This window comes from Castor canadensis, chromosome 11 (assembly GCF_047511655.1).
Source record: "Castor canadensis chromosome 11, mCasCan1.hap1v2, whole genome shotgun sequence".
Lineage (NCBI taxonomy): Eukaryota > Metazoa > Chordata > Mammalia > Rodentia > Castoridae > Castor > Castor canadensis.
Window position 1 is genome coordinate 59,501,766 of NC_133396.1, and position 24,933 is coordinate 59,526,698.

The 24,933-nt window shown below is 49.1% G+C and overlaps 3 protein-coding genes across 6 annotated transcripts in view; 1 reads left to right on the plus strand and 2 right to left on the minus strand.

Moving 5' to 3' along the window:
* The window catches only part of Slc25a35 (solute carrier family 25 member 35), a 25,121-nt gene continuing 188 nt past the window's right edge, over positions 1-24,933 (plus strand). Inside the window, exons 1-6 of one of the 4 annotated variants that reach the window (XM_074046896.1) lie at positions 675-1,791; positions 2,401-2,610; positions 3,924-3,989; positions 4,373-4,525; positions 4,990-5,124; positions 5,279-5,867. In XM_074046896.1, the coding sequence (XP_073902997.1) occupies positions 2,461-2,610; positions 3,924-3,989; positions 4,373-4,525; positions 4,990-5,124; positions 5,279-5,452 (678 nt within the window). In that variant the 5' untranslated portion in view covers positions 675-1,791; positions 2,401-2,460 and the 3' untranslated portion in view covers positions 5,453-5,867. Of the gene's footprint in view, positions 2,611-3,923; positions 3,990-4,372; positions 4,526-4,989; positions 5,125-5,278; positions 5,868-24,933 lie in introns of those variants that run through there. The other 3 variants (XM_074046893.1, XM_074046894.1, XM_074046895.1) reach the window with 3 other exon arrangements.
* On the minus strand, positions 5,850-7,260 carry Rangrf (RAN guanine nucleotide release factor). Its single transcript, XM_020175500.2, has 5 exons — positions 7,064-7,260; positions 6,860-6,976; positions 6,500-6,656; positions 6,328-6,413; positions 5,850-6,118 (listed from the first exon to the last, which is right to left on the minus strand). The coding sequence occupies exons 1-5, from the start codon at positions 7,138-7,140 to the stop codon at positions 5,998-6,000; spliced, it is 558 nt and encodes a 185-aa protein (XP_020031089.2). The 5' UTR covers positions 7,141-7,260; the 3' UTR covers positions 5,850-5,997.
* Positions 18,198-24,933, minus strand: part of Pfas (phosphoribosylformylglycinamidine synthase) — a 16,102-nt gene continuing 9,366 nt past the window's right edge. Inside the window, exons 16-28 of the mRNA XM_020175544.2 lie at positions 24,699-24,812; positions 24,443-24,574; positions 23,888-24,118; positions 23,590-23,770; positions 23,396-23,479; positions 23,013-23,168; positions 22,691-22,810; positions 22,267-22,412; positions 21,940-22,147; positions 21,710-21,801; positions 21,510-21,624; positions 19,887-20,210; positions 18,198-19,798 (exon numbers count right to left, since the gene is read on the minus strand). Coding sequence (XP_020031133.1) covers positions 19,488-19,798; positions 19,887-20,210; positions 21,510-21,624; positions 21,710-21,801; positions 21,940-22,147; positions 22,267-22,412; positions 22,691-22,810; positions 23,013-23,168; positions 23,396-23,479; positions 23,590-23,770; positions 23,888-24,118; positions 24,443-24,574; positions 24,699-24,812 — 2,214 coding nt within the window. The 3' untranslated portion in view covers positions 18,198-19,487. The remainder of the gene's footprint in view (positions 19,799-19,886; positions 20,211-21,509; positions 21,625-21,709; positions 21,802-21,939; positions 22,148-22,266; positions 22,413-22,690; positions 22,811-23,012; positions 23,169-23,395; positions 23,480-23,589; positions 23,771-23,887; positions 24,119-24,442; positions 24,575-24,698; positions 24,813-24,933) is intronic.

Below are 24,933 nucleotides of genomic sequence, written 5' to 3' on the forward strand. Positions count from 1 at the left end.
GTGAAATACAGGAGAACACTCAGTATCTTTACAAGTTTTCTGTACAATTATCAATTTGATATTCAGAAAATCATTCTAAAACTTGCACTTAATTTTTAAAAATTAAACCTTTAAAAACTGTCTATTTCCAGGGAATCTGGTATTAAAGATAAAAGGCTTGGATTGATGGAGTGGCTCAAGTGGTAGAGCAACTGCCTAGCAAGTATGAGTCAATGAGTTCAAACCCCAGTATTGCCCCCTGCCAAAAAAAAAAAAAAGGTTTAAGCAGGGCTTCTAAAATAAAATTCTAGAGCACAACAGAGGCGTTAATAAAACACAGATTGTAGACCCACAGTGAGGGCAGCAGGCTTGGTGACACACCTATAATTCCAGCAATCTGGAGTCTGCAGCAGGAGGATCTTGAGTTGCAGGCCAGACTGGGTTGCATATAGGAAGATCCTGTCTCAGAAACAAAAACTAAACAAAAAGTGAAAACTCAGACCTGGACCCCTGTGCATCTAGAAACTCCCAGACTAGTGAAAAAATCCTGAAATAAACAATTGCCAACAGAGATGAGAAAAATGGATACATGTTTGAGGAACAAACCAGGCTGGGTGTGAATGAATGTAGAGAATTTGGAAAGGGTTTACTGGGTCAGATGGTGTTCAAGGTGCAGAGAGACTTGGAAATAACACGACAAGGGGATAGGGACACTCCAACTCCACCCTTCAGGAAGTGGGAACAGGTCTGCCAGCTCCTTACTTTACAGGAAAGCTGATTATTGAGCACTTAGTACAAGTCCAAAACTTCCTGTGCGGTATGTGCAATAGAAATTACCAGACTTGTTTTGCAAGGGTGCTCTGAGATGTTAAGTAACTTGCCCAAAACTCATCCAGATGGCAAGCAGGAAGATCCAAACTGGAATCGGATGATGCTCTAAGTCTGGTAGCCGGGGCTCACAAAGGCTAGCCTTCCCTCTGCCTCTTCCTCTTACCCCAGATGACATCCCCTAAGCCCCTCCTGCCTTCTTTCTTGAGACTTCTCTCACAGCTCCTTCCCAGTCGGTCTCTTTTCTTCCAGATTCATGAGCAAGGACAGGAAACAAGAAAATCAAGATCTTCCATCACTTGCTTGCTCTCTATAACCTAAACCTTTGGCCTTTGGCCTTTGGCCTGCCCTTGCCTTTTTCTCCAGGTCGCTGTTAGGATCAAAAGAGCTTAAGAATTTGATCAAGCTCTCTTCCCAGGTTATCCTACAGGCCTCCCTCCCTTGGCGCCTGCAGCCAGCCAGCCACACCCTGGCGCTAGAAACTCGGAACACTTTATTCAGCCTTAGGAGATGGGTCCCGTCCAGCAGGTGTGTCCCATCTGGGGCGGAGGTGAGCGTGGATGCGGTTAAGCAACCCCATCCCGAGATGACCTGAGACAGAGGACCTGAAACAGCTCCTCTGCCGACAAGAGGAGATGCTGCCTCTGCGCTCAGCATGTGCATCTGTCCCAGACCCCATGGTCCAACTTTCGTCCCCGCTGGTGAGAAAGCCTCCGCGCCCGGGGAACCATCGCAGAGCCTGCATCCGCCTTCGGGGCCCTAGGACCCGGGCGGGAAGAGTTAATTCCTACCGCCTTTTGGCTGATACCGGGGGCCCGGTCGCCGAGGACTCTTCCCATTGGCCAGGGACCTGGCTCTGCACTGATTGGCTGAGGCTCTGGGGCAGCAGCTCCCGAGGGCCCCCATTGGCGCGGCGCTCCAGTGACTGAAGCGTGGCCGCCCGGCCTCTGAAGGCTACCCCCGGGCGAAGGTGCTCAGGAGCAGGTAGCTACTTTGGGACGCGTACCCCAGGCCAGCGTCCCTACTTCCGTCCCGATCCAGTCCCCGCTGCTGTCTTGGAGACACCATCGGGTCTTTAGGTTCCTTTCCTTCTGCTGGTTTTCTTTTTCCTGTCTCTCCAGCTTTCCTATCACGACTCCCTGGCCTCATCCCGTGCATCCTATCTGCCACCGTCTGACTTCTACCCCTCCTTGCCCTCAAGTCCCTCCTGTCATAACCTCGCCAGATTCTCCTACATTCTTCTCTCTCCCCTCTTTGCCAACCTCTGATTTCCAAATTCCAGCTAACCCTCCACTCCTTGACATCTGACCCTGACACTTGACTTTAAACCTCCAAGTTGCTCCCTCTCAGCCTGGTCTGCAGAAGCTGAGGTCTTCCTCTGACTCCAGAATCCTCCCTCCCCCTTTCTGAGCCTCCTGCTGCCTCACCATGGACTTCCTGATGAGTGGTCTGGCAGCCTGCGGGGCCTGTGTGTTCACCAATCCCCTGGAGGTTGTGAAGACCAGAATGCAGTTGCAGGGAGAACTGCAGGCCCCCGGCACCTACAGGCGGCACTATCGAAACGTCTTCCACGCCTTCTTCACCATCGGCAAGGTGGATGGTCTAGCTGCCCTGCAGAAGGGCCTGGCGCCTGCACTCCTGTACCAGTTCCTGATGAATGGCATCCGACTGGGCACCTATGGGCTGGCCGAGGCGAGGGGCTACTTGCACTCAGCTGATGGCACCCTCAATCCTGTCCGCAGCGCAGCAGCTGGGGCCCTGGCTGGGGTCATGGGAGCCTATCTGGGGAGCCCCATCTATATGGTAAGGAGAGGGGTCTTGCCTGGGCCTTCAGGACAGACCCTTGGTGGAAGGTGGGAGCCTCGACCTCCACAGGGGTATTGGTGGCAAGGTGTTGTCCCCCTGCAAGCAGGGAAGGGCACTGAGAAAATACTAGGAGGTTTTAGGGCCTTCTGATCTGCCCTGTACACACACACCCATCCAATGCACACGGTCAAACTTCTTGATGAAGATTATGGACTTTGGAATCAGTCTTCCTGGAACTCAACTCCTGGCTTAAAATTTTTCTAATTGTTGCTGAGGTGTAGCTCAGTGGTTGAGTGTTTGCCTAGCATGCACAAGGCTCTAGGTTCGATCCCCAGTACTGCAAAAAAAAAAAAAAAAAATCTCATTGTGGAGATTCAGTTGGCCAATCTGTAAAATGGGTATAATTGCAGTGCCCGTGCCCTTTCTGTGTGATTATGGGAAGGATTTAGGGAGACAATTGAGGTAACATGTAAAACACTAGCACAAATCTTAGCACATTTGATAGTACTGCTTTCATTGTTTTGTGATTATTCCCTGATACTGAGGTTGGATTTGTACAGGGAGGATGAGGAATTTGAGTAACATACATCAGCGAGTATAGTGATCAATAAAGTCCTACACATCACAGAATTACAATCTCAGCCTACTCATTAGAGTTACCAGATGTAGGTGAAAGGTTGGGAGCCTCAGGCCCAGAGAGAGGAAGTGACCGGCTCAAGGTCACACAGCTGCTTATTACCGGGACTAGGCCGTGCTTAGTGCAGCTAAAAGAGTAGGTGGCAGTTTGTTCTGTAGAAGATCCAAGTTGGTCTTACTCCCAAGGTGTGAGATTCAGGGACAGTGGTCTCTTCAAAGTCAGTTGAACATATATTCCTATGGATCCTGGGGGCCAGAGAGCACATTTTGGCCAGAGTCTGGCAGGGAGCCTGGTTGAGGTGATAGCTGGAGATAGGACCTGGGAATGGGAGCTGGCAGAAGAGGCTGGACATCCAGGTCTTGCCTAACATGAAGTCTTAGGAAATGTTGCCATTCTCCAACTTCTCCACCCCTACCCCAGCCCCGAGGGAAAGAGGATGTGGAGGAGGGTGGTGTATCTTGCAGTGCTAGGAGATCTGTCCTCTGGGATTGGAGCCAAGGGACACAGAGTCTCATGACCAATTTGTTAAGTGGGAACAACAATAATTATCAGATTAAAGGGGTATTCGTTGCTTAATACCCTGGAAGAAGTATGAGTATGGGGGGAGGGGATGGCAATCTCTGAGGAGAGGATGGCCACTGGGACATAGACTGTATTACTCTCTTGTCCGTAGGTGAAGACACACCTACAGGCACAGGCAGCCTCTGAAATTGCTGTAGGACACCAGTATAAGCATCAGGTGAGGGTTCCCCAAACCATCAGAGTGCCCAACCATTCTCTCCCATTTCCTTCCAGTTTTCTGCCTGCCCCCAGTCACTCTGACTCTGGCCACTGCTCTGCCCAGCCTATCAATTCAGTCCCACACTACCCCTGAAGCCCACTCTACCTTGTTCCTCGAATCTTCTGCCCCTGTTTCTCCTGCCCCATCCTCTTGATCTACAACTCTGGGATGACAAGGGGTGGCAGACAACTGAGGGCCCATATTCTGACTCGAAGCTCACGTTGAATTGGTTGTCTGGACAACAGGTGTGTGTTAAGTATTGGTCCCTGACAGTGTTAGCAGGTGGCAGCCTCTGATGCCAGGATAACTGAACCCCATCCCTGTGATCTTCCCCCCATCAGGGCATGTTTCAGGCACTAACCAAGATTGGCCAGAAACATGGTCTGGTGGGGTTGTGGCGTGGGGCCCTGGGCGGCCTGCCCAGAGTTATCGTCGGTTCCTCCACCCAGCTGTGTACGTTCTCATCCACCAAGGACCTCTTGAGCCAGTGGGAGGTACTGCCTGGGAAGGGGGTGGGACCATCCCTCGGAAAGAGGCAATGGGGGAGGGGGCAAAGGGAGGTTGGGTCCTGGAGGGGATGGTGCTACCATTCAGATGTAGAGTTGCAGTAGAAGGGTTTGAAGGTCATTGCCCCTTAGACTCTCTTGTCATTTCCTCTCAAGGGTACAGGAGCCCTCAGGCCACACTGGCCTTCCCCTTTCACAGTGTTCTTTTTTTTTAAGGGTACAAAAGATGTTTTCATTTATTTCACTATGTATAGTCAAGTAAATGAACATATTCATCATCTTAGGTATTTTGTGTATATGTGTATGTTTGTAGAGCACCTACTTTTTTTTTTTAAATTTTATTCATATGTCACAGTGTTCTCATACTTCATTATAACTGGTGGAATGGAAGCAGGGCCTGTCTTACCCTAGGGGTTGAATGGTTGGCTGACAAAACTCTTTCTCTCTTGTAGATCTTTCCTGCCCAGAGCTGGAAGGTGGCTCTAGCAGCTGCCATGGTGAGTGGCATTGCAGTAGTCTTGGCCATGACACCTTTTGACGTAGCCAGCACCAGGCTCTATAACCAGCCCACAGATGCTCAGGGCAAGGTAAGGGAGTGTTCTGGGGTACAGGCAGGCAGGGAAAGCTGGGGGGTGAGTGAAGCAGATTGTGGTTGCAGGTGGGACAGCCTGAAATGCAGCCTGCAGAGGTGAAGCCCCTGGTGGGCTCTGACCAGCTCCTTCCCCCTCCAACACGCTCCAGGGCCTCATGTACCGGGGAATCCTGGACGCTCTGCTGCAGACAGCTCGGACAGAGGGCATTTTGGGCATGTACAAGGGTATAGGTGCTTCCTATTTCCGCTTGGGCCCCCACACCATCCTCTCCCTCTTCTTTTGGGACCAGCTGCGCTTCTTCTATCACACGTACGCTAAATAACCACTCTCCCACTTGCCACCAATCCAACACTCCTTGGACACTTCTGCTTCCACTATTATGTCTTGGTGACTACTGATCATGTGACTTTTCATCCATCCAAGGGGGACAGTCAACCCCACTCTATCTGTTCTCTCAGGGTTGAATCACTACAAACTAGTTTTCTTTTCTTCCTAGGTGTTGCTTTAACCTTCCTACTCTACCCCTTGTACACTTCAGACCCCTCTCTCAGGGCTGAATCAGTCACTCCAAAGTGTATTTCTTTCCTCTTTCCACTGCCAGCCTTGGTCCCTCTTGCACCGATGCACAGCTTTACACTTTTCCCTCCAAGACCAAAGGGAATTGGGGAGACCCAGGTGTCCTGTAGATTCAAAGGCACAGAAATTATATTGGTTATAAAGCAAGTTTATTTTCTGCAGAGAGGAGGTGTCTTATGTTTATGCACAGCGAAGAAATAAGAGGAAATCCAGGTATTCGATTTCTCTTTCTCCCTTCCAGAACTGGGTCCCTAAATTCATCATGTAGCATCACACAGTACTTCAGGGCCTTTACTGGGGTCCAAAGATGTTGGGATCATGAAGGGTCACACTGGCCACCAGTTGTTCAAAGTTTCCCAGGCTCCAGGGTGGGGGTGACAGATTTTCAGGCCCAAGAGGTGACCTGTCAGAGCTTAGGGGTGGGAAAACAGAGGAAGAAAGAACATTCAGGATTGAGATTTGGAAGTTTCCACCTCCTGGTCCCCAGAGAACCCAGGTGTCTGTAACCCCAAGCCTCTGGCCCACTTCTGCCTCCACCAGCCAACCTCTCTGCTCTGCCCACCCAGCCTAATTGTCCTGGAGACCCAATGATGAGAATTCTGCTCTTTCCTTCCTCCTTACGGGGGTTGGTTGAAGGTGAGCAAGAGATCAGTCTGGTACTGGGGCAGCCGCAGCAAGGCCTGATGCAGTGTCACATTCTTTGCTACCTACAAGAATCAAAGTCAGGATGCTTATCTGAATCTCTAGAGCCTCTGGCCCCCTTCCAGGTCATCCCACACTCCCTGGCCCTCACCTGCTGATTTTCTTTAGCTATCTGCTGCTTGCCAGAGAGGACCCAGGCTTCTTGACAGCAGCCTCTCAGGGCAAGGTTCTCCAAACAGAGGGGCTGCACAGACTCCACGTGCACGGACCTAGCCCCCTGCACCCCACCAACGTCCTCAAAATGGTACCTGGGATGGGAGAGCAGGGTCAGAGCCTCTCAATGCCCCACCCTCACCCCTGAGCACGTTTAAGTCCCAGGTTTCACTTCTGGCGGTAGGGTATTGATTGCACTTGGAGTTCTCGTCCTTAAAACACCAAAACAGTCCAGCCATAGGCCCCGCCCACTTCGGCTTCGGCCCTCCCATTTGCCAGCCTAGGGCCGCGTCCTCACCGCGCAGCCGCTTCGCCCCGCACGTGGGCCTGCAGCTCCAGAAGTTCCACTATCAGACTCTGGTCAGTCACGGGATGGCAGAAAACTTCTTGGTTGTCCGGGACCGGCCGGAGATCGCTGGAGAGAAGCGAGACAGACCTTTGTTGACCCTGGCTTCTTTCCACCACCCACCTGATCGGGATCCACTGGTGCCTGGGCTCTCACCTTACATCAATGGCCCCAGGGGGGAGGATGGCAGAGAAGGCTCCCCCGAACAGTGGACAGTCTCTTGTGGGCTCCATGATCCTGGGACTAGAGTTAGGGCATTAGAGAGTTTTTAAGGAAACTCATATGGGGCCTAGTGGCATCACCTCCCGGGGTTTCGAAGCCACCACCGACTCCTCCCGGCTTGCTTAGCTCCCAGACTTTCACGATTCGGCCCCGCCCTGCGGTCGCGCTGACCAATCAGCGCCCGCACTCTGGGGGGCGGGGCCCAGCGGCGCTGCTCGTGGGAGCTCAGCCCCAGTCCCGCGCTGGGCGGGTCAGCGCGGCCTGGCTGGCAGGTCTGTTCTGGGTTTAGGATTTGTGACGCCCTAGCTCCCCCTCCCCATCCGTGGTCACTAGCCTCCGCCCCCCCCCGTCTCCTCCTATTAAAGGGGTCTCACCTTCTAAGAAGGTCACTTGAGACCCTCCTTAAGATGCCCATCTAAGGAGCCCATGTCTAAGTGGATCTCCTGGGTCAGGGGAGAATCGTCTCGGGGTGTCCTAGGGCCACTTGACAGCTAGTGTGCTGCTAAGTAGACCACTAATTCCCGGATCCCATACGGGGAATTAAGGAAACAATAGGTCCAGGTGTGCATCTGGGTTAGGATTCAGGCCTCACGCCTTCCTGAAAGCGACACCCCATTTGAGGATTATAGATCTAATCCACCTCAAATCTTCACCTTGGGAAAACGTGGGGCCAAGCCCCTCTACTCCGGGACACCTGAACGGAAGCACGGATTAAACTCTGTTGTTTTTCGTTTGCAGATTTTTAGAGTGTTCTTTAAGTATTTGTTCAACTTTATCCTTTCAGTTAATTTCTCCATTCATCTTTAATTCCCAGCACCTGGCATAGAGTTTAGACCATAACCGGCCTGTTGTGTATTGTCAGTGATTGAATAAACCTATTAGTGTCAATGACTGGAACCCAGAAGGCCACACATGCCCTCAGGGGTTCTCGGTTGCACCTGCTTTCTAGCCAAGAACTGGACAAGGAGATTCTCATCCTGAGGCCATCTGGATCCTATAATTTAGTGAAAGGGAGCATGGGTCCCTTTCATATACTTATTAGCTCCTTACATGTCCAGTCCCTATGGGAAGGGCTAACAGAGACAATTAGGTCACAGCTCTTACCTCCCTAAATCTTAAAGGTTGACTCATAGCTCACCAGGGCATCCTAGAGTATTCTAACCAGGACAGCATTAGGTACAAACTTGGAGGTGAGAGGATATGTGCTGGGGAAGCAAGTATGTCAGTTTGGCAAGGGGCTGTAAACATGCCCAGGTATGCAGGATTTTTATTGTTGTTTGTAAATAAAGAACCCAGGGGCTTGCACATGCTAGGCAAACACTTGACCACTGAGCTGCACTAACATACATCCCCAGCCTTCTGTACGGCTTCATAGAGCCTACTAAGAACAGACTCCCCATTTCTTTTCTGTTTTCTTGCTTTTTTATTTTGTGTCTTGCGGGACTGGGGTTGGAACTCAGGGTCTCACACTTGCTAGGCAGGTGCTCTACCTCTTGAGCCACTCCACTAGGTTGTGTGTGTGTGTGTGTGTGTGTGTTTGAGCTAGGGGCTTGCTTTTGTTGCCCAGTCTGGCCTTGAACTGCCATCTTCCTGATCTCTGCTGCCTGAGTAATTAGAATTACAGGCGTGAGCCATCAGTATCTGGCCTTTCTTTCTTCCTTCCTTCCTCCCTCCCTCCCTTCCTCCCTCCCTCCTTCCTTCCTTTCTTCTTTCAACAGGTCTTACTTTGTAACCTAGGCAGGCCTTAACCTGCCTTAGCCTCCTGCCTTAGCCTCTCTAGTGCTGAGATAATAGGCAAGCACCACCATAACCAACTTGGACTCTTCATTTCTTCTTTTTTTGCTCCAGTTTTTTGAAGATGGGGGTCTCACGAACATTTTGCCCAGGTGGTCTCAAACTCTAATCCCCCCAAGTAGCTAGGATTATAGGCACGCGCCTCCTTCTTCCTTTTTTTTTTTTTTTTTTTTGGCAGTACTGGGGCTTAAACTTGCTGGCACTTGAGCCACACACTTAGCCCTTTTTTTGCTTTATTTTTCAGATAAAGTCTCGAATTTTTTACCCGGGCCCAGCCTTAGACCATAATCTTCCTTCCTAAGCCTTCCATATATCTGGGAGCCCAGGCATACACCACCATGCCCAGCTTAACTTTTTGCCCCACTGGCTTTGTACCATAATCCTGATCACTTCCCAAGCAGCTGGGTTTACAGGCCTAAGCCACCATGCCTGGCTTGGACTCTTCATTTCTTTTTTTCTTTTTCTTTTTTTTTTTTTTGCAGTACTGGAGTTTGAACTGAGGGACTGAGGGCCTACATCTTGAGCCACTCCACCAGCCCTTTTTTATGATGGGTTTTTTGGAGACAGGGTCTCATGAACTATTTGCTGGAGCTGGTTTAGAACTGCAATCTCTGCCTCCTGAGTAGCTAGGATCACAGACATGAGCTACCAGTGCCCAGCTGGACTCTTCATTTCTTACTGCAGGTATCAGACTCTGAGCCTCTTTCCTAATTTCTAACACACTGTTAAGATTAAGTGAGATGTGGATGTAGTCTGTAGTCGCAGCTGAAACTGTTTCCTGACAGGGATTGACTCCATGGAGAACTCTAGAGAGGAGGGGAGTGCAGGCCCCAGAAGAAGAGGAGGAGCCTAGCCATGGAGGAACCAAGGGAATCAGGTTACAGGCCTCTCCCCCATGCTTCCTCTGTCTCTGCCCACTTGCCACCTGTTCCTCCTCCCCTCCAGGAGCAACACTGGCTCTGTTTTACGAGCAGCCAAGCGTGTTGTAAATCCTTGAAAATGGACCTCCAAGGACATTAAAAGTTACCAGGGTTCTGGCACTGGACAAAAGAGGTGGAGACCTATTCACAGGCCAGGAGGAGGAGGTCAGACTAGGGAGACTGAGGAGAAAGCTTCCTCCCTACCAATGTCCTCATTTTGAGTCTCTGTATGTCTCCTGTTCTGCTGTGAGCCTTAGGCAGCCGGGGACCCCTGGCCCTCTACAGACTGGGAGCTGTTGGAGCTTTTCCAGGTGGTAGGAAGCAAAAGTGACAGGGTCACAGGGCCAGATCTCTGGAAAAGTGGGGTGGAAGGCCACCCTTACTTAGCAAATCTCTACTCTTGGCTCCATTTCTTTAATGTCTGTCACCACTGCTGGTCTTCTCAATTGCTGACTCAAATGCAAACTCTCCAAGAGACAGGATCTGATTGGGTCAATTAGTTGCTATTCACTGAGAAAGGCCTATTTGGCAAGCTCTGCCTGTCTCTTCCTAAGGCAGAGAGATAGCAGTGAATTGCTTGGTCCAGCTGGCTGTGGCTAGGATGATAGGTATCATGAGACATTCTGAGTTAAGCCATACAGCCCTCAGCTACTTTTGTCAGTATATGAATGTGCTCTGCTCTCAGCCCACTGTCTGTAGTCAACCTGCAAGTGGTTAATTCTGTACCCCTGGGATATTTCTTTATCTGATGCCTTGCACACAGCTGCTTTGGGAGCAAATTTCCCAGAGCCCCTCCCACTGAGGACACAAAGAGGTGGATTTGAAACCAAGAGATGATTCAACACCCAAGCCAAGCATCACCTTTGGGAAGTTAGGGAAACAATTTATTAAGCAGGGGTTGTTAACCTTTTTTTCACCATGGATCCCTACTCACAATAATGTTTGTAAATCCATAAAATGAATACATAGAATACATAGCCAGATGTCAGTGGCTCACGCCTGTAATTCTAGTTACTCGGGAGGTAGAGATCAGGAAGATCATAGTTCTAAGCCAGCCTGGGCAAAAAAAAAAAAAAAGCAAGAGCCCAGCAATCGTGAGGCCCTGAGTTCAAACCCCAATACCACCTCCTCCCCAGAAAAAGAAAACAGTGGTGTGTGCATAACTCTAGTGGTAGAGCTCTTGCCTAGAAAGCTGGAGATCCTGGATCCAATCCCCACTACCACAAAAATAAAATGAAATAAAATTTAAACTTTTTTTTTCCAGAAGGGCTCTTATATTTTAGAGGAGATTCAAATAGAGTTTATTATTTTCCAGTATGAAAACAATAGATTTTTAAAAATTAACCTTCACTAATAGGATTAAAAACTGGGATGGGGTACCCTCTTAAATTTGGTGACCTTATGAATCCCTCTTTGTTCTGTAAAAATTAAATTTTTGTTTGAAAAAGGTATCAATTTAAATTGGAGAAACCTTCTGTTTCTCCCAATTCTTCCTATCACATTCTCAGAACAAAGTAAAGTCAATAAAATGACAGTATTTAAATACAATGATCAAAACTTCTTAAGCAAGGATCTATTTTTTTAATTTATTTATTCATTTTGTTACAAGTCAACTGAGGCACGACCACCCAAGAAAGATTTTAAAGGAGAGTCTATTAGCCAGCTGGAGACTGCTCTAACCAACAGGTTGTTGAGTCGCAGAGAGCAGCCCGGTTCCAACTTTTAGCAGGGTTTATAAGGCAAAAATCCCTGGCAATCTTTGCAAAGCAAGCAAGCCTGGGTACAGAAGCGAGAAAATGGCTATTAGCTAAGGTACAGAAACGAGACAATGGTTATTATCTATGAGTATGAATGAACACAACCAACACAAGCCACACAATCATTTGACCATATCCTAGTTTGGTTCCTTCTGTTCTTTTAACTTTATGAGAACCAGACTCCCTCCTAAACCTCCCTCAGCAAGGAAATTAAAAATAGCACTTGATTAATAGCTCCCCTCTACACCTGATTAATGGCTTTCCTCTAGCTAAGTTAACCATTTCAACTTATTTATTTTGGCAGTACTGGGGTTTAAACTCAGGGCTTCATTTTGCTAGGCAGGCACTCTATCCACTTGAGCCACTTCACCATGCCCATTTTTGTGCTGGGTATTTTTGAGATAGGATCTTTTTTTTGACTCTGGCTGGCTTTGAACCACTATCCTCCTGATCTTTGCCTCCTGAGTAGCTAGGATTACAGGTGTGAGCCACCTGCACCTTGCCTGGGTTGGGTATGCACCTGGCACAATGATCACCAGGTGTGTGACACAGTAAAAAGAGGATTCTTTGTTGTTGCATTAGTGAAATCTTACAGCAGATACAACAAATGTAGTATGAAACCAGTGATGCATGTAAATCATAGTTTAAGAGATTAATAATTCTGGCTGGATGTCACGGCTCACGCCTGTAATCCTAGCTACTTGGGAGGCAGAGATCAGGAGGATTGAGGTTCAAGTCCAGCCTGGATTTATGCCTGAAGTGAGGGCATTGTTATGGAAGACTAAGCCTTTAACTTGTGGAATCTGACACTAATTCCAATTGGTTAGTGCCTATGAGTCAAATACCCTGCTTTAAGCAGAGGTCCTTTGGTTCATGCGGACTGGGGTTCAAACAAACGCCAGGAGGGAGTTTTATATGGTTTATTGTCCATTACAGCCATCAACCAGTCAGTCAGTCCCCATTGTCAGCAGCAACAGCCCCGGCTGCTCAGTACAGTGGGTTTTATACCACTATAGACAAAAGTGGCATCCAGCCAAATTATCACATCTGCTGTGCATGCGAATCCAGCCATTAGTTACATAGCTGGTTGTCCTTGAGTAACTACCTAGTAACAATATACTCATCTCTAGAGTGTGCATGCATATAGGTGATTGATTAGCTTAATCACTTTCCTTACAGCATGAAGGTTGCACTACAGCACATACAGAGTGACTGATGGGGGTCTGCATTGGGCTGGTACTGGTAGGACAGGAAAAGATGAAGCCAGGATAAGCAGTAAGAGAAACAATATTTAGGGGATGTAGGAAAATGAAAAGTAGGTTCCAATGTGGAGGCATGGCCAAGAGAAATGGAGATGTTAATGACAGAAATAGGAAATTGGAGGGTTTGGTAATGAAGAGGATAAAAAGGGAAGGGGGACTCTGTTCTTACCCGTAAGTCACAATATAGGGCACTTGACCCTATGGTCCCCAATTCCCCATGTTATCGGCAATTGGTGTTTTCAGATCTTGGTCCTTGTGTTCCAAATGGAACAATCCAAGAAGAACCCATGGATGGGGTGAGGTAGAATAGCTTTACTGAGGAAAGGGGAGTCACCTGTTCTGCTAGGTGAGGGAAGAAAAGAAGAAGGGCCAGGGACTCTCGGTAGGTCATTTTTATACCACCTCGAACTTGGAGGTGGGAAGACATTATGTCATCACCTGGCTCCTCTTACTGTGGGTTAGAGGGAGGAGCCCTTGAGCCAAGAGGGGGAGCAGTCCCAGACTAACCTAGCTTGCCTCCTCATTAACACTGGAGTCCAACACCTCTGGACTCTCTGCCATGCACCTCTTTTTAGCAGAGAATTATCAACAGTCAGTTCTTAGTCTGTTTTGTTTCTGTAACAGAATAACTGAGATTGGATAATTTATAAAGAAAAGAGGTTTTCCATTCTTGTAGGCTAGGAAGCTCAAGATTGGGCAGACATGTCTGTTTGGCTTCTAGTGAGGACCTCATGCTGATTTAACTCCTGACAGAAAGCAGAAAAGCAAGCGGGCAAGTGCTGAAAAGACAAGACACTAGGATAACCTTGCTTTACAACAATCCCTTCTTGCTATAACTAATCCAGTCCCACCGGAGTGAGAACTGATGGCAGAAAGACATTCATCCATTTGTGACTCTATCCCTGTGACCCAAACACCTGCTACTAGGCCCCACCTCCCAACACTGCTGCATTGGAAATCAAGCCTTGACATGAGTTTTGAAGGGGATAATCTCTATTTGAACCACAGTACCAGTGTGGCAGGGGCAACTGTAGCATAAACCAGTGCTCGGTACTGGCTTTGGTCATAAGTACCCTGGGGCTCGAGCTGACCAACACCACCTATCCCCACAACTCCATGTTCTCCCAGCTGGGTCCTGCAACTCTTAGTTGTGACTTGTCCACAGGCACAGTCCCTCCTATAGATGTCTCAACATATATGCCAGAAGTAGGGGAAAGAAGTGATTTGGACACTCAAATGGAAGACAGGGTGTATGGTGGTAGATATCAACCCTGGTGGCTTGTCCTGAGTCTGAGGAAGGGTGGTGAGGGAAGTCCCATCACAGCTACTCAGAATCCTGTGGACTTTTTTTTTTTAAAGTTACTATTTTATTAGTATGTAATAGTTGTACAGAGAGATACATTGTGATATTTACATACCTGCTTACATCTTAGATTTACCCCATCATTGTTCTCCCTCTTCCCCTCTTCTTAGTCCTGTGGACTCTTACACGGGGAGGCAGAAACCATTAAGGCAGGGTGAGGAGAGGTTTTCTAGACGTACATCTCAGGCTGGGATCCCTGTTCTAGGCTCAGTGGGGCTTCTCTCTTCCTAACTTGGAACCTCTTAGAAGGTACCGTCCCTCTTGGAAGCCCACCCATTCCAGCCTCCAAAGCCCCATACAGTTGATCTTTTTTTTTCATTTGCTGTTTTTGACCAAGGCCATTTCCTCGTAAGTTCCCACAGGAAAGATGTTTGGGAGTGGATAAGACTGTAAGCACTATGTTGGGAAAGAATCTAGGGGAGGGAGGAATTTGCCTGAGTACAGATGGGGCCACCTGAGCAGAAAACTGTGGGGGGAGGGGAGCGGGGGGAGGGTCAGACTGGTTCCCTAGTCCCTTCTGTTGACCTGGATACACTCCAGGGGCAACACCGGCCACTGCAGTGGCACAGGCAGTGGAAAAGTACTCAATTGGTTATAGACTAGTCATCCATCCTCTTCAATGCTGGGATCCCAAAACCTGCACAATCCCCCTAGATAACCTTCCCTATCCCAATCCCAGCTCCCTTCTGCCTGCCTCCTGGAAACCTCCATCTGCATGTGCCACTCTTAGCAGAGCACATCATTCCCTCCTAAATATGTTCTTCTCAGTTAGCAAAATGCTTATGAATCCAGTGGTCCAAACAGGAAGCCTGGGCATCAACTTTTCTCTTTCTCTCCTTCCCCTACATTCACTTCCTGGTGGTTCTAAATCCTCCTGGCTCTTGAATCCTTCCATTTCTATCTACAATTCCACCACCTTGGTCTGGGCCAGTGCTATTTCTCCTGGACCTGCATAGCTTGCTTATTGGATTCCCCACATCCTCTTCTGCCTCCTCCTCTGCAGCCACCAACATCTCTCAAAATTGCGTATCTGTTGACATCTCCTATCTCAACCCCTTCAAGTGGCTTCCTATTGCTCTGTCACATTCCTTAACATGTTCAGCTGTTGTCCCCCACGTGTACTTCATGTTCCAGACACTCACTTTCCTTCAATTCCTGAACTCACCTTGTCTCTGAGGCTTTGCAAATAGTTTCTTTTCTGGAGCTCCCCTGCCCCTCAACCCTGTATATTAACAAATTGTTTCAGGTCTTACCTGCCCTGGGAGGGAATCCTTTGCTGATTCCAAAAGTCTGAGCTGAATACTCTGCTGGGAACTTCCAAAATGCTCTTGAACTGCCCCTACACGGCACTTTTTTTTTTTTGCAATACTGGGGTTTGAACTCAGGGCCTACACCTTAAGCCACCCACCAGCCCTTTCGTCAAGGATTTTTTTCAAGATAGGGCCTCATGAGTAATGATGAATTTGTAATCAGATACCTGTTGGGTTGGAGTTTTACTAGATGGGTATGATGAAAAGATTCACAGTCAAGTTAAATGGCAGTGGATGGGGACGTTGGACAAGGGAGGGAGAAAAAGAGATGGACTAGGGGAAACCAGTGTTAGACCAGAGGTCCCAGTGAGTTTGAAGCAGCAGCAAGACAGAAGGGAAGTAACAGTCAGATGCAGAGTGCTTGAATAAATGAGTCTGGAGGTAGGAGGGATCTGGGTGATGACAAAATCGAAGATAAGGTGAGAAGGAGGAAGTCACTGAAAAAAAGTTCAGGGTGTTATGGGACTGAAGTGGAGAGCAAGAGGGAGTCAGGGGCTAATGCAATTGAATTTTTCTTTTCCCCCCCAGTACTGGGGCTTGAACTCAGGGCTTTCACCTTGAGCCACTCCACCCAGTCCTAATTTTGTGAAGGGTTTTTCAAGAACTATTTGTCTGGGCTGGCTATGAACCTCAATCCTCCTGAACTCTGCCTCCTGAGTAGCTAGGATTATAGGTGTGAGCCACCAGCACCCAGCCACTTGAATAAAGAGGGGGTTAGAAATGATTAGGTAAATAGTTTGGCTAAGAAACAGAAAATGCCAAAATTAATCGGGGGGTAGGTCCACTAGAGAAGCATGCCTTGCCTTTAATTCCAGCTACTGGGCGTGCAGAAGCCGGAGGATCCAAGTTCAAGGCCAATCTGGGTAAAGGTGGTGATGCACTCTCTCAAAAATGAAATACAAAAAGGGCTAGAAGGTGTGGCCCAAGTGGAAGAGTGCTTGTCTAGCTTGAGGTCTTGGGTTTAATCCAGAATACCAAAACACACACTTGGAAACTGTATACATCATCTTTTCCACCAAGCAGAATCTAGTCACACCTGGAAAGGAAGTTAGAAGATGCTGTAGTTACTGTGTGGTTCTAGGGATTGAATTCAGGGCCTAGCACATGCTAGGGCAAAAAGCTCTACCACTTGAACCACACCCCTAGCCCTTTTTTGAGAAGGGAGTCTCACTATCTTTGCTCAGGCTGGCCTCCAACTCACAATCCTCCTAACTCTACCTATCAAGTAGCTGGGATTACAGATATGGCCCACCATGTTCTGCTTGCTGTTTTAATTTTGAGCAGCCCAACCTGTTAAAATTCTGGAGGTTCTATTTCTAGAGGGGGAAATCAGATATTGGAGAACCAAATGACAATGTCTTCCATGAGGAGAAGTGGGCAAGTCAGAACTAAGGGGGTGAAAGGTGTATCGAATGATTAAGCCTCAAGTAGGCAAGGTGTTCTTTGAAGGGGTGGAGAAAAGTTGGTAGCTGTATAGGGAGGACCCCAACCCCAGCCTTCAGCTCCCCAACCTGATGAAGATAAAGTATGAGGTTGGAGAATAAAAGCTACTACTTGGAAGAATGCTGCAGTGGTTTTCAGACAGCTAGTTTCCCAAGAAGCTGATAGGAGCCTTGGATAGGGGAAGACGGGAGTTGGGTTAGGGGCAAGGAAGGACAGGCTTGTGTGGCTATTGGCTGAGAACAGCAATGAGAAGCCCAGGAGTCTCTTCAAAAGTCTGAGAAGGGTAGATTTTGCTTAGCCAAGAACCAACCAAAAACCACCTCCAAAAATTTAAACTGAGCTATCTGGCCAACCAGCAAGCTACCTCTTATCATCTTTGTATTTTTTTTGTGGTACTGGGGTTTGAACTCAGCGTCCACACTGTAAGCCACTGCATCAGCCCCTTTTTGTGATGGGTTTTTTTCAAGATAGGGTCTCGAGAACTATTTGCCTGGGCCGGCTTCAAACCACGGTCCTCCTGATCATCTCTGCCTGAGTAGCTAGGACTATAGGCCTGGCCATCTTTGTACTTTTGCATTAAGCTCTTAGAAAACTTGACATCTAAGCTGATACACGGCATATTTGAGATTAAAAGTTTAGCTGGGTGTCAGCAGCTCATGCCTGTAATCCAAGCTACACAGGAGGTAGAGATCAGGAGGATGGCAGTTTAAAGCCAGCCAAGGCAAATAGTTCATGAGACCCTATCTCAAAAATACCCAACACAAAAAAAAACAGGTCTGGTGGAGTGGCTCTGGTAGACTGCTTACCTAACAAGTGCGAGGCCCTGACTTCAAACCCAGTGCTGCCAAAAAAAAAAAAAAAAAAAAAAAAAAAAAAAAATATATATATATATATATATATAAAATGTAAACTTAAATAAATATACATTCCTTCTAGCACTGGAAGGGAATGTCAAAACTCATCCTCAGGAGTACCATACTGCTTAAGGCAGGTCACTGTGCAAAGCAATGAGAAAAAGGATTTGAGTTATTTTCTACACATACTTTTTTGTGTGTGGGGCTTGGGATGGAACCCAGGGCTTCATGCATGGCAGACAAGAGCTCTGAGACATACGTCAGTCCCACAGCTACAGCTTTTAACCTTTCATTATCCATCTATTCTCAGGGTGCTCCATCCTCACCCCCAGACCCTGATGCCCCCAGAGATTTAAGATTCTAGGTTTCATTTTCAGGGGAACTTCTTTAATCAACATGTGCAACTTTGAAGGGGGCCAACTGACTCCAGTTGTACAATACAAAAGTCATGAGGAAGTGACCTCTACACAATCTGTGTAAGCAAAGGAAGCAAGGGAAGATGGAAGACAGCTGCTAGCAAGAACAGCTGCTTCCAGGAAGTGTGACCACAGGATGGTGGAAAGCAGATGTAGCCTTGTGAGCACAGCCCTTGGCTGTCCCTTACAAGTTATCTGACCCCAAGCAATTCGGTTGACCTTAATCCTTCCTTTGTTAAAAAAGGGAGAGGAGAGAGCTATCAAGCACCTTTCTGAATATGTGTGTTAATTCACATACATGTAAAATGCCCAGCACCTGCTTGGCTTGGTGGTATTACATTCAGCTATCATCTTAAATTTTATTAGAACATAAACTCCACACAGGCAGTGCCACTGCTTGACAACACACTAATCAAAAAACATTAATGGAATGAATAAAGAGGCAATACCCCAATAAGCTCAGGTCAGTCCTAGAGAGGAGGCTGCCAGCTAGCAGCAAGGCAGGTGCAAAGATAGGAGAAACAGTATTAGGAATATTTGGATCCAGGCCAGCCGAGAGACACAGCCTGAGATCCTGTCAGAGAAGCTTCTGAGAGAAACAGTGCCTCATACCTACCACAGCACATTTGAAAAGCAAGTTAAAAAGCTTTTCTGTTTTTAGATGAGAACAGTGAGGTCAGGAAGGGCTGACTTACACATGCTGTCCCCAGACCTGAAATCCCATTGAGAAAGAGGGACATAATGCTGAGTGAGTGAATATCTATAATCCCAGCACTTGGGAAACTAAAGTAGGAGAATTGAGAATTTGAGGCCAGTCTGGGATCTATAGTGGGACATACCTCAAAAACAAAACAAAAAAAGAGGGAAGGAGGACCTAAAACATCCCTCAGAGCCCAGATGAGGAAAAATGAAGCACAAAGTGGTAATCACTGGGGAAATAAAGTGGGGTCAAGAACCAACCCCCACCAACTTTGCCTGATCAGCTTTTTTCTCCAAGCAACAGGCTGTTTCCTGGACACAAAGAAAGCAAACCATGTTAGGACAGAAGAACTGAGAACAGTTCCAGTTGTGCAAGGCTAAAATGGGCAGATGAGCAAAGCAACAAAACTGTTTTTGGCATTTTGCTCCTTGTCTGTCCAAGATGCTTTTAATTATGTGGGCCACTCCTAAAGGCAATGGAAGAGAGGGCAGTAGACACTTGGAGGACAAGCTATGGGCTAGGGTCACCTCAAAGCCTGTTTAGCAGTGTTCCTTCCTGGTCCAGTCCCGGGCATTGATGAAGAGCTGCAGCCAGGGGGAGGTGGTGAGAGTGTTGAATGGAGGAGGTCGCCACGCCCACTGCCAAGGTCTCACAGCTCGCTCAGGGTGCGGCATGAGAGCCAGGTGGCGGCCATCACGGGAGCAGACACCAGCTACACCCCCTGGTGATCCATTGGGATTCATGGGGTACTGCTCTGTGGGGTTCCCATCATCATCTGCCCAATGCAGGGGAGCCATGCCCCTGGCCTCAATCTGGGCTTGAAGTTCCAGAGAAGAAAATGCCATGTAACCTGGGTGGGGAGAAGGAGAAGGGAAGTGAAAACCAAGCTCCTTCAGGCTCATCCCTCACTCCCGTCTTCGCGTCTTCCCAGACCTGACCTTCTCCATGGGCACTCCACACAGGCAGCACAGCGCCCTCCATCCCTTGCAGCATCAAAGCTGGACTGGGCCCCACACGCACACTGGCCCACCGAGACTCAAAACGCCCAGACAGGTTGTGCCGCAGCAAGAGACCAGGCTGAGCTGGCCAGGAGTCATGGCCCCATTCCTCTGCCTCTTCACTGGGGTCACCTCCCACCCAGCCTAGCAGAGCCAGCAGTTGACAGCCATTACACACGCCTAGGCTGAAGGTATCTGGTCGCCTTTTGAAGCGCCTCAGCTCAGTCCTGGCCTGTGGATTAAAGGTCACAGCAGCTGCCCACCCTAGAAGGGAACACAAAGTTGGTATGAGATATGAAAGGAAGGCCTGAGAAAAGAGGAAGCCAAGAATGAAGGGGGACAGCTGCTCTTCCATCTCCGAAAGTACTCCCTTCCTATGGAGTCTAGGCAAGCTAAAGGGAAGAAATGAATGGCCTTACCTGCTTTATTTTTTAACTGTTTTCTTTTTTGGCAGAACTCAGGACCTCATGTTTGCTGGGCAAGCACTCTAACCACTTGAGGCAAGGCCCATTTTCAGATAGGGTCTGGCACTAACTTTACCAGGGCTGGCCTTGAACTGTGATCTTCCTACTTCTGCCTCCTATGTAACTGGGGTTAAGTCGTGTGCCACCAGACTCAGCTAAAATATACATTTTTTTTTAATGCACAGTAGTGGGGTTTGAACTCAGGACTCAGGGCCTTGCACTCTAACTACTTGAGTCACCCCTGGCCCTCCTTTATCTTGCTTTAATTAGTTGATGATAATCTCCGCCAGAGGTGGCCCGTAATTTTCCTTTTGCTTGGTCAGCAGGACATTAAAAAACAAAAAACAACTTTATTTAGTTGCTTAACATTTAAAAATAAGATTTCCAAAATATAAGATAAAACACACAGAAAAAAATTTTGGCTACGGATGTACCACAGTGGTACATCCTTGCCTGGCATGCAAGGCCCTGGTTCAATCACCATACAAAAAACCCACACAACTCGATGCTGGCTTCTTTTGAAACACTGAATGACCTGGCCTTAGCTGGGTGTAGTGATACATGCCTGTAATTCTAGCACTCAGGAGGCTGAGGCAGGAGGATAGAGAGTTCAAGGTAACCTAAGCTGCATAATGAGGCCTTGCCTCAAAACCCCACAAAGATCTGGCTATACTGATCCATGTCCTCTTTCCAGCAGGACAATCTGCTTAAGTTGGATGGATAGCAGCTGCAACTTTTTTTTTTTTTTTTTTTGGCAGAACTGGGTTTTGAACTCAGGGATTCATGAATGTGAGGCAGTATGTTGAGTTTTTTGAGATAGGGTTTCAAACTGTTTGCCTGGGCTGGCCTCAAACTGTGATCCTCCTGACCTCTGCCTCCCGAGTAGCCAGGATTACAGGCATGAACCACTGGGCAGCTGTCACTTTAAATAGGACATGTGTTCTCCAGGTTGGCACAGCCATACCCAGACCACCTGCTTCACTTTAATTAGTTTTGTAGAGGTGACAAGCCAACCCCGACTTCCCAGCCCAGGAAGAAGGGAACAAAGGCACCTCCTCAGGAATGTGATGAGGGAGCAAACAGAAGTTTGCACACTGACCTTTGGCAGAGCCCAGGACGTCTGCGTAGCTAAAGCCACCCACAAAAGCCACACCGATGAATGTGTCCAGCCCAATGGCCCCAGAGCAGAGGTCCTGCATGGTCACATCCCACACCTAACAGATGGAGAAGAGAAATGTCAGAGGATATACAGTCCAAGACTAGATCAAGGACCTCAGATCTGCCAGTCACCCTACTCACCTCAAACCCAGCCAAGTGGAAGGCGTCAACCATCTCCCGGTCTCCATTACTGCCTTCTTCTCGCAAGACTGCAATTCGGGGGGTGGGACCACCTAGAAGAGGACGTGTCTCTGCATTACCTCTGCACCCCAACTTCCCAGGCACCTTTTCCAGAGCAGGCCCAGGTCTCATGCTCTGCGCGCCCAGGCCAATGCACTCAGGAAGCCAAGCCTCAGCACATACTCCCTCACCTGGCTCCCTAGGCACAGAGGTGGTGGGAAAGGTAGCGGGCAGGTGGTAGCTGGGCCTGATCCGCTCCCTCAGGCCCCGCTCCTCCTCTGCCACACAACGAGGCTCTGCCTGCAGTCGATCCAGCTGGAAACTCGTCTCCTCCCAAAGGGCTCGTAGCTCTGCGACTGTCTCCTCCACAACCACTGCCCCATTTACTGACACCCGGATCTGGGAAGGGGAAAATCTATCAAAGGCTAAGAGGAAGGATATCCCCTCTATAAGTGGTAGAGTGGCCCATGGCTTCCTAATTCTGTCCATGAGTACTGTTCTTTCCCTGGCTTCCTCACCATGGCATGGGGTCCAGTCTCGCCTGTGCGGCCCAGCTCCAGGCAGTGCAGGCCAGCATACCGGTACCGCTGCAGCACTCCAGCCAGGTCTGGCTCCTGTACTTCCAGCACAAGGCCTGGCTCCTCGGCAAACAGCACTGGCAGCACTGAGAGAGCAATGGGAGTTGAGTCAGATGACTAGGGTGCTGCCAAGGACTCAGGGGTGGGGTGAAGGATGAGAGGAAAGGATTGATAAAGTTGTGCCAAGGACTGTGAGAGGTTTCAGTGGGTGCCATCAGATTCAGAGATCAGAAGACAGCACAGAAGAGACAGTTGAGGAAGATGCAGGGAAAATGGATCAAGACACTCAATTCTTTACCAGGAGATGGGGTCTGCAGGGTAGGGAAGGCAGCCCAGGCCTGAGGCTAAACCCTGAGTTCCTCACCATCAGCCCCTGGGGCAGACACATCCACCTCTATACCACAATTCCCAGCAAAGGCCATCTCTAGTAGGCAGGTGACAAGGCCTCCATCACTGACATCATGGCCTGAGCAGAGACAGCGGTCTGGAGGAGAGAGAAAAAGCTCAGCAATCTTGCACCAAGTCTGATGGCTCTATCTGTGCCTGGACAGCAGGTGATGCATGTGAGAGAGCGATCATACACAGAACCAGAGGAGGGCCTGAGTTCCTTTTGCGTCACGCTCACTTGCTCAGCTTGTAAGTACCTGCCAAGTGACTGCCACTGCATACACCAGGTCTTCACTCACCTTTCAGCAGCCCCTGGGTGATGCTGAAGGCACGCACCAGGTTCTCAGGAAGGTCCAGATTGGGAGGCTGCTCCCCAAGTTGGGAGAAGCACTGGGCCAGGGCTGTGCCCCCCAGGCGGTGCTGCCCAGGGCTGAGAGGCACATAGAGCAGATGACCTGGGGAGATGGGGTGGGGTGAGGGGAGATGGACTGCTCAAGAGAACCCCTCCCTGAAGTGCCCATAGCCTTGCTATTCCTAGCATGCGGTGAGATACCCCAGACCACCAGTCCCACAAAGCAACACCCCAGTGCTGAGATGAAGGAACCTAGGACTCACAAACAGACCCCAAACAAAGGACCAAACTCAGAATACACAATGCAGGGAGAAGAGGAAAAATACATACCTTTTCCTCCAGGATGCTTGAGGTCTGGGGTCACAGTGGCTGTGATGTCTGGACAAACAGCATAGGCTGAGATGACCAGTGACCCTGCAGAGTGCAAATTAAAACTGAATGATTTGGTGTGTGATCAAGCTATATATAAAGAAAAAAAAAAGACTGACTGAGAAGCAGGTTCTCTCCTGTAGCCCCAGCCTCACCAGGAGCCCGAACGGTCTCAGTGCCAACCCGGGCAGCCATGCTGAGGGAGTCCTTGCCACCATCCACTGCCACACCCAGGGCAGCCATCACTTCCACCATAGCATCACAGGCATCAGCCAGAGCTGCACCCTCGCCTGGGAGCTTGGCTGCCCACATCCAGTTCCCACTGCACTTCACATCCTGGAAACAGGAGACTCAGCATTAGAACAGAAGAGAAATGCAGAGGGCCCAGAGGTGCAGGAGGCCTGGGAGCTTATGAGTGTGCAATGAAGAGCAAGAGGCTTTAAGAAAACTCACCCGGAGATCGGTGACCAAAGCAAACACCAGGTTGGTGAGGGCTTCAGCCACAGCCAGCCGGGCAGCAGCCTTAGAGTCCAACAGGCTCTTGACTGGCTGCTCTCCCAGGGCTGTGGCAGCCCCAACGAGCTCCTGGTGACTCAATGCCACAACAGCCACATCAGCCAGTGGAGTCTGCAGGGGCCCTACACACTGCTGTTGGGCCACGAGGCCACCCACGGAACGGTCCACCTGTAGGCCCAAAGGAGATTGGCAAGAGGACCAAGGACAGGGAAATCATGTGTTTCCCTCCCCAAGGGACACAGGGGAGTGGGAGGCCTGGCTTTCCCAACATGCAGGCAGAAGCATGCAGAGGGCAGGCAGCAGGGAGACCAGGCCATCAGAGAGGCTACTGTGCCCTTGTCACTTCTCCCTCTCAGATCTCCCATTACTTCTCCCCCTCATACCTGGGGGACAACCCCCAACACACAGTTCCTAAGGGCAGAAGGCCAGGGGGCACGAATAGGGGGAAAGATGCGGAGGGCTGAAGGGTCCAAGTGAGGGTGCAGAGAGGACCTTATTGGTGAGGTAGCGCTTGCTGGCCACAGCAGGCAGCCTCAGAACCCGTTCAAGTGCTTGGCGTACGCTCAGACCAGGGGGCAAGGCCAGAGGCTGCAGCACAGGAGACTCCCTCTGGAGGAAGAACTCCTGCAACAGAAACAGTAACGGGGGTGTGAGCATCCAGGGCACGATGGACACACAGGTAACAAAGCACAGGCAGGGTTAAGGGGGACCTGCAGAGAAGGCTACAGAAAAAACATATCCCACATACCTTTTGAGGCATCTTGCCCAGCACCCAGTCGAGCTCCAGGTCCACAGGGGTTGAGAGAGCATCCCCCTGGTCATTTCTTCCCACAGGACACTCACGATCATCTACCAGCACTATCTGTGGACCATAAGGAATGAGACTATGAATATAGCAGAGAATACATATAGAGATAAGAACAAACATGCTCTTTCTACTGCTTGTTTTGCTTCCTGTCAACCTTCTCCTGCCTCCTACATCT